The 9066-nt window shown below is 39.6% G+C and overlaps 1 protein-coding gene across 6 annotated transcripts in view; it reads right to left on the bottom strand.

Annotated features, from left to right (window-relative positions):
* The window catches only part of Orc5 (origin recognition complex subunit 5), a 168336-nt gene that overhangs the window by 92185 nt on the left and 67085 nt on the right, over positions 1–9066 (bottom strand). The window contains exon 14 of one of the 6 annotated variants that reach the window (XR_008214291.1): positions 225–2895. The exons of 4 other annotated variants lie outside the window; for them this stretch is intronic. Coding sequence is in view for 1 of the 2 variants with exons in the window: in XM_052719867.1 (XP_052575827.1) it covers positions 2868–2895 (28 nt within the window). In the remaining variant the exon portion in view is untranslated. Of the gene's footprint in view, positions 1–41; positions 2896–9066 lie in introns of those variants that run through there. One more of the 6 variants, XM_052719867.1, reaches the window with a different exon arrangement.

The following is a 9066-nucleotide window of genomic DNA, read 5'->3' as shown; positions in this document are numbered from 1 at the left end:
ACCCACCCCCCGCCTTCCCTCCAGCCCACCCCCCATTTCCATCTCCTCCAGGGCAAAGACTCCCCTGGGGACTGAGTTCAACCTGGTAGATTCAGTCCAGGCAGGTCCAGTCCCCTCCTCCCAGGCTGAGTCAAGTGTCCCTGTATAAGCCCCAGGTTCCAAACAGCCAGCTCATGCACTGAGGACAGGTGCCGGGTAATGGATGAGAGACAACCCGAACTGACCTACTCTGGTGATAGGATGGCCAAACACCCTAATTGTCATGCTAGAAACTTCATCCAATGACTGAGGGAACCGGATGCAGAGATCCACGGCCAGGCCCCAGGTGAAGCTCCAGGAGTCCAATTGGTGAAAAAGAGGAGGGTTTGTATGAGTGAGAATTGTTGAGACCAAGATTGGAAAAAGCACAGGGACAAATAGTCAAACGAATGGAAACACATGAACTATGAACCAATAGCTGAGGAGCCCCCAACTGGATCAGGCCCTCTGGATAAGTGAGACAGTTGATTAGCTTGATCTGTTTGGGAGGCATCCAGGCAGTGGAAAAGTTTAAGTTCTTAAAACATTTTAAATGCCATATTCTGTAGGTCTTTGAAGTGTTTGAAGATTACCTATCTAATTGAAATATATCTTTGTACACCTCAAAAACCTAACTAATATGACTATAAGTTTGACTATTATAGATGACTATTAATCTGTATTTTTAATTATATATATTTTTAAATGAGCTGCATAAACATAATACCTTAAACAAGAATAGAAATATATATACAGCATAACAAAATTGACCTTAAATTTGTATCAATAAACCAAAATCCATACCAATGTAAAATATTTTAAGATTTACAGTTGTTTTTTGGATTAGAGTGGATTCAATAATCTACCTTTTTTTAACATGATAATCTACCCTTTTCCCCACATCATTTCTATATCATATCCCATTTTCTTCTTTAGAAAGAGATTGAATATGACCATTAACCAATTATAACTAACCCCTTTTAAATGAAAACAAACATTCATAAATAACATCTTGGGAATTTGGGCATAATTCTCTAGACTAATTCCTGTTGATTGGAGGTGCTGGTAATCTTATGGGGACCCTGAGAAAATTTGAAATAATGGCCAAGTCCTGGGAAGACCAGCTATAATCTTTATTGATAGATATCATCTGTCAAAGTTCAGGAGGTCTCCCTTGATCAAATTTGATCCATCTTAACCTGGAACAAATCCACAGCCTCTTGTTTTCTGTGGAAACAAAATCAAAGCTGCTTCTCCAAAGCAATGCATCTTTTAAATTCCATTTTACAAATATATTTTTTGACTTCTGTTTTAAAGTTAAGGCATTTTTAAAACATCTAGGCTGGTGTATTTCACCAGTCTCTCTCTCAATCCCACGTCTCTCAGCAGCTGTTGTTTGCTTGTCAGCATCAAAACATTCAAAATCAGCACAACACTATACAAGATCCAGACTCCTGTGTATTTCCTATTCTATGTGATTTATTCATTTTTATTATTTTACTTCTTTTTCTAAAGACTTTATTATATTATTTTTTAAACTATTTCTTTCTTTCTGTAATCTATTTTTCTTAAGCCTATGCACATTATAAAACACACTGGAACCTCTTCAGAGGTTTTTCTGTCTGGACCTCTTTTTATTGTGTATCTTTAACCTTTTCTCTGTATGAGCAAAAGCTAAATCCATCATTCAGTGTGTGGCTGATTAGTCTTTCTGTACCAAGGTCTGTGTGAGACTGTGGAAACCTGACATGCTCCTTAGCTCATGGCAGCTGGTGACTGGTGGCTGGCTCTATATTGCAGGCAGCTGTTGGGAGATGTGGCACTAACACTGCTGCTGGCACGAGACTGTGAGACTAGAAAGACCAGTGCAGCTCTGTTTCTATGTGTTCAGAACCTTTTTTTAAAGCTTTCTTGGATCTTATGTGGATCCACACCAGATGGTGGGCACTGTATGTAACCAGAGGCTTTTCTCTGTCCCATCCCATCCCACAGCCATTTCCAAATAATCACTCAGAGGCTTATATTACTTATAAATGTTTGACCATTAGCTCAGGCTTATTACTAGCTAGCTCTTACATTTAAATTAACCCATTCCTATTATTCTATATTGCCATGTGGCCCATGGCTTACTGGTTCTCTAACATCTTGTTCCTTGGATGGCTGGATCATGTTTGCTAGACTCCACCCTTCTTTATCTCCATCTTAAGTTTGAATGTACCCCTTAACCTTATTCTGCCTGGCTATTGATCAAAACAGCTTTATTTATCAACCAATGAGAGCAACATATATTCACAGTGTACAGAAAGACCAACCCACAGCAAAAGTAGTATGTTTAATGAATGCAGTTTTTCCCATCTCTGTCAGCATCTGAAAGTCAGTCCCCATGACAACTGATCTCCACAGGGTCCCCGTCTGCTGCCCATACCTTACTGAGACTGACGTTCAGCTGAGATCCACTGCAGGGCTACAAGCTTCAGCTATAGCTGCTTGCCTGATCTACGACCATCTCCAGCAGAAGGAAAAACAAGGCCTGGTGTAAACAGATTGGCACCTCCAAAATTCTTTTCTCTTTATTTTACATTTTTAAAAAATTGGAAAGTTTTGTTGTTGTTTGTTTTTACCCTAATTTAGTGGTCCTCACTGTCTCAAGAGGATGGTTCAATATTGTGTCAACCACAGAACTATTTCTACATTTAAGGGTTTTTGTTGTTTTTTTGAAGTCCAATGTAGAATATTTAAATTTAAAATGTATAGTTCAACTGAATTTTCAATGGCACCATTGTACCACCACTTACATATAGATAAATGATATTTGTATCATTCCAGAAAGCTGTCATATCCCATTCCAGTCAATACCACCACCACCAAGAACTGCACCTAGAGGAAGACCACAGATTAAAATGTCCAGTTTCTGGCTTATTTTACTTCTATATAATGTCTAGGAGACTTACTTATATAACAGTCTTGTAAGAAGAGGTGGTTTTTAAATTCATTCTATGAATATTTGATTGCTTTCAGTTTTGAATGTGATGAACTGAGATGCTATAGTTTTTCTTTTTGTGTGTGTTGGAGGAAGTGTATATGTATGCATATGTGTATGTGAGCACACTTGTGTGGGTACGTGTGGAGGCAAGATGTCAGGCATTGTTAAAGCTCTCCAGTTTACCAGTTCAAACTTCTTAACACAACTTGAAGTGCAAGCTCTACTAAGCACATGATCTGGAGAAAGAACAGGAATATATGGGTACATCCAGGAGAAGAAAAGAGTTTGGTAATAAAAATACTCCATGGTAAATCTACTTAGAGGGAAACTTTATATTTAATGGTAAAATTCAATATTTTAATACTTTAGGAATGGGAAAAATGTAAATACTCACTAGTAAGTATCATTTGAACTTTAATTAGCACATTTAATCAGTGAACTCAGTATTTAGAAGTCATCTCACTTGGGCTGGGCATGGAGGACACTGATATATATCTAAGAATGTGATCCACTCATACCTCCACTGCCATTTTTCCCTTATCTCTATTCCATTAGGACTATTTGAAATTATAGCATTATTTTTATTAACTTAATCCTTGAAACTTTCACATTTAAAATTCCAATTGTAGTTAAGTCCTATCTTCCCTGGCAAAGAATGACCACAGGTTCCTTTCAAAGAGGGCAGGGGTTTTACCTCTTGGAATTCATGCACCACACTCCACCTTTCCCAGCAAATAGGTGCTGTTTTCTAATCAGAGGGGCCAGCCATTTATGTACATAATTAATCCTCTTCTATCTAAATTGGTCCTCCAGTCTTCCTTATCTCAGACAGGGTCAACTGTCTTTCCAGACAACCAAGACAAAAACTTGGAGTTGCCGGGCGGTGGTGGCGCACGCCTTTAATCCCAACACTCGGGAGGCAGAGCCAGGCGGATCTCTGTGAGTTCGAGGCCAGTCTGGGCTACCAAGTGAGTTCCAGGAGAGGCGCAAAGCTACACAGAGAAACCCTGTCTCGAAAAACCAAAAAAAAAAAAAAAAAAAAAAAAAAACTTGGAGTTACCAGTTACTTTTTCCTTCACAATTAACATCAAATTATTTAACACATTTTATCAAAATTTCTTTCAAATTTTGTTCAGAATCCAACATCTCAACTCAGCTACTGCTGATACTTTTATCTGAGCCACCAATATTTCTCTGGCTTTCCTGTTTCTTTTGGTTTTCTAAAGCTTATTCTCTTTATAGCATGTAGTGATCCTTTTCAAAATCTAAGCATGATATCTGACTCCTCTGCTAATGCTCTCCACCTTCAACTCATACAACTGGAACCAAGATAAGAAATGCCCCACAACCTGCTCTTAACACCATTAATTCCTTCTCTGACACCCACTGCCCTTGATTCCTGTGTTCTACCTACACTGATCTTGTATCCTGTGTTTGGGAAGCAGGGAGCCTTGGTGACTGTGGTGGGAACCTGCTGCCTCCACCATACTAATTGCAATTTTGAGATCACATACTATTTTATGCATTTCTATTTTCAGCATATTATGCTCTATGTAGCAACCCAGTATGTCTACAAATTCTTCTATACCTCTTTCATCAGCAGTTGGTCTAATTCCTTTCCTACTATGCAAGGACAGGTCTTGTAGGTCTTAGCTACTGCCCAGGCAAACACAGGGCTGAAAGCGCTGCATGCTTCCGAAGCCCAGCTTCTGTGCTAGCACGCTGGCTCTCCTCGCTCATCACCCAGCCAGAAGGAAGGTAAGTATAGGGAGCAACTGTATGATCTAAGATTCTCCAAGGAACTACGATCAACTGAGCTTGTTTTTTTCTTTTGGGGCCATAAATAAATAAAGCTTACTAGTTTATCAGTACTTCATGAACTGAAGGGAATAAGGAGTAATATACATAGTACAGAATTAGTAGTTCAAAAAGCATAGGTAACAGGCAAGTATTGAAGAATATTCATGGCTACCTTCTAGATTGGTTTCCCCTAATCATAGCATGGGTATTACTTGGAGGACTAACACATGTTAATCATGAAATAACTGCATCTATCCTGGTGGTTCTTCCCTATCATAGATCCAAGTACCTGCTTCACATAAGAATCTCAGTGGTAACATATCCAACACTGAACCTATAATCTTCTCTACTTCATAGGTTTGGTGGTCCCCAGAAGGTCCTGTTTCAGAGGATAGCTCTACCAATACTGGCATCAACTGCTGTCCACAGATCTGCTTCCATTGATCACTGCTGTACCCCTTGCATGTAACACACTGTGTGGCATGTAGCTGGTATTTAGTTTTTATGCACACATGCTACATTATAGAAATTGTCATTATATCAGACACTCCAACTTCTTGAAAGTGAAATGAAACAGATTAGTTTATCCCAAACCCTAGCAAAAATTTAATGCCTCTAAAGCCCAGGCTCTTCCCACTGTCCCAAAGCTACCGCTATTTACTCAAACAGTTGGAATGCCTTTGAAAAGTCCTGTCATTACTGTGCATCAACATGCAGTTAAATGAATGAATTGATTATAATTTTCTCTGCTCTACCAAATTCCTACTTCTCACACTGTGCCTCATGAATGCATGCCACTGTTGGAAAATGAGCACTAACTGTGTATTCAGGGCAGTTAATGGGAAATTTGAGCAAAATGTTGCTATCTTGATAGGAAAGATTTCCTTGAGCTCTACTAAGCATTTTTGAAAGCAAATTGTGTCAGCAGACTGAAATTACATGCAAAATTATCAACACTATTCACATATGATAGGCAGCACCATGTAAAGAAGAAACTTTAAAAAATGCAGGAGATGAAGCTGAATATCAGCCTCTAATTGCCTCCAATCCAATACTCTGCTCATGGTAAGGTGTGAAATGCAAGCAATTACGTACATGACAGTGAGAGAGACTTCAGGTAGCACTAGAGGAAGTGTCACAGCTGACTGCACATGCAGCCATTCCTGTATTCTGTCTACTATTTTTAAAACTTACTGGGTGCTTAATGTGATAAAGGATGCACTGTTCCTGGACTTGGTACACTGTTCTTCTCTGCATGCATGAGCAGAGTGGTACACACTAAATAGATTGTTCTACTGTTAGTTTCTCACACTCTAGAAAATATTAATTACATATACCAGTAGTTGGTTAGTTAATTCAGCCTGTTGGACATATACGTACTAGTTTTTCACTTATAACACTTGAGAGCAAACAATGTAAGTCCCAGGTTGCCTGTTCTCTGACTTGATCTCTTAGCTAAACTTCTGACATTCTCATTGGATCCTGAAAAACAAGTAATGAAGTCTACACATGAAGTGGATCACTTCAGTTCCAAAACATACATGATACTACAACCATTTGATTAACTCCAAATTTTTATGACATAATCTTTTGAGGTACCGTACTCCTTTGTATGAGGACAGCTAACACTTAACTGAACACTTGTTATGTGCCTAGTACTTACTTAGGTCAGGGCTTTTCAACCTTGGTACAACAGACATTTCTTTGTTTTTATTATTGAAAATAGACTTTTTTCATACAATATATTCTGGTTATGGTTTCCCTTCCCTCAACTCTTCCAGCTCCTATCTGATGTACATTTTTTCTTGCTCTCTCATTATTAAACAAAGGTCTCAAAAAGAAAGAAAAAGAAAAAATAGATAAAATAAAAACAAATTAATAGAAAAAAACAGAGTCAAAGAAAAAGCACAAGACATATAGACAGAGGCACATTTGCACACATAGAAATCCACAAGACACAAAATCAGAAACCATACTATATAAACAAAGACCTGTAAAGGGTAGGGGCTGGGGAGACCAGACAAAGCATTATGAGACAAACAACAACAAAACCCCCTGAAAGAACAAAGAAACAATCCTTCAAAAATACCATTGAGTTTGTTTTGTGTTGGTCATCTAACTGCTGAGCTTGGGGCCTACCCTTAAGTGTGGTTTGTACCCAGCGAGACTCCTATAAAGAAAAATAAGTTTTCCCTTGCAAGTGGCTATCCATTGGGAGAGAGTTTCTGGGTTAGAGATGGGGCTGTGTCTGCTTCCCCGCACAGCACGGGGACGTGATCTGGTTTAGGCCTGCACAGACCCTATGCATGCTGCCCCAGTGTCTGTGAGTTCCTATGTGCATTGGTCTTGCTATGTAGAGACCACCTTGTTTCCTTGGTGTCTTCCATCCCCATTGGCTCTTACCATTTTTCCACCTCTTCTTCTACATAGTTCCAAGAGCCCTGAAGGAAGGAATTTGATGGAGACATCCACTTAGGACTGAGTGTTCCAAGGTCTTTCACTCTCTGCTTTGTCTAGTTGTGGGTCTTTGGATTCATTCTTATCTACTGCAGGTAGAAGCTTCTCTAATAATGGGTGAACAATCCACTAGTCTGAGTATAGTAGAATGTCTTTAGAAGTCATTTTATTGCTATGCTCTTTTAGCAGAGCAATAGTTTTTGGTTTCCTCCTAGGTCCATGGCCTTTCTAGTCTCATGTTCTTGGCCACACAAGCAATGTCAGGCATGGGTTCCATCTTACAGAACTGACCTTAAAACCAATCAGATAGTAGTTGGTTATTGTCATAAGCTTTGTGCCACTATAACACCAATGTATCTTGCAGGCACATTAACATTGTAGACCGAAGGGTTTGTAGCTGGGTTTGTGTACATTTCTCCTCTGGTAGCATGCAGAATACCTTCAATTACCATGAACACTAGTCAGTAAAGTGATGGCTTCTAGGTAGGCAACAGCTTGACTTCTCTATTTAATGATTTATATAAGTTATGTGGTTGATATATTGTGTACTTTAATAAACTTATCTGGGGTCACAGAACAGCCACTAGATTAGACATAGAGGCCAGACAGTGGTGGCACACATGCCTTTAATCCTGTCACTTTAATCTAATCTCTGCAAGTTCAAGGCCACACTGGGAATAGAGCCAGGCATGATAGCACACACCTTTAATCCCAGCATTTGAGATCTCATGTCTTTGCTTGGGAAGGACACACACCTTTAATCCCAGGAAGTGATGGGAGGAAGCATAACGGTATATAAGGCATGAGGACCAGGAACTAGAGGCTTTTAAGCAGTTTAACTAAGACCCTTTCAGGTGAGGACTCAGATGCTCTTGGGCTGAGGATTTCCTAGGCTTTTAGGCAGTTCTGCTGAGATCCCTTCCAGGTGAGGACTCAAGAGGCTTTCAGTCTGAGGATTTGTGGAAACAGGATCAGCTGAGGAGTTGGCAAGGTGAGGTTGGCTGTGCCTTGTTCTGTTTCTCTGATCTTTCAGCCTTCACCCCAATATCTGGCTTCAGGTTTTTTTTTTTTTTTTTTTTTTTTTTTGGTTTTTCGAGACAGGGTTTCTCTGTGTAGCTTTGCGCCTTTCCTGGAACTCGCTTTGGAGACCAGGCTGGCCTCGAACTCACAGAGATCCACCTGGCTCTGCCTCCCGGGTGCTAGGATTAAAGGTGTGCGCCACCACCGCCCGGCTTGGCTTCAGGTTTTTTATTAATAAGACCATTTAAGATTTGTGTTACAGTTGTCTACAGGAATAGAGCCTTATCATCAATTTGTGGAGGGTTTTGGCAACAGCCTAGGTTGTTTAGGGGTTTCCATGGGGTCCCTTTGGTCAACAATTCAATTAGATGTAATCCTTCCTGGTACTGGGGTTTCACTTGGTGGTGAGAGATACCTAGATGGGGCTTTGTCTCTCTGATTACCTGGTGACTAATTCTGCTATAGAATGTGTATTTTACTATATTTAGCAACATCTCTAGCCTCTCTGCTTCCCTATACATGATCCAACTGGACAAATTAAAATGTATCTAGGAATGCTAAATGCTTCCTGGCAGGCAAATTTGCCCCCACTGGAAAACAACTGCTTTAGCTATATGAAGTTGAAGTTAATCATGTGAACCAACTCAATATTCTCCAATTATTATCAATCAGTTTTCTATTATTGTAACAAAGTACCATTAAAAAGAAAAACTATTATAGCACACAGTTTGAGAGTTTTGGCTCAGAGTTCAAGTCATGTGGCCCAACTGCTTTGGGATTTGTGGCTG

This window comes from Peromyscus californicus, unplaced genomic scaffold, assembly GCF_007827085.1.
Source record: "Peromyscus californicus insignis strain IS unplaced genomic scaffold, ASM782708v3 Scaffold_6__1_contigs__length_162567912, whole genome shotgun sequence".
In the NCBI taxonomy this organism is placed as follows: Eukaryota; Metazoa; Chordata; class Mammalia; order Rodentia; family Cricetidae; genus Peromyscus; species Peromyscus californicus.
The sequence above is the reverse complement of the archived record's forward strand: the minus strand, read 5'-3'. Positions and strand labels throughout refer to the sequence as shown.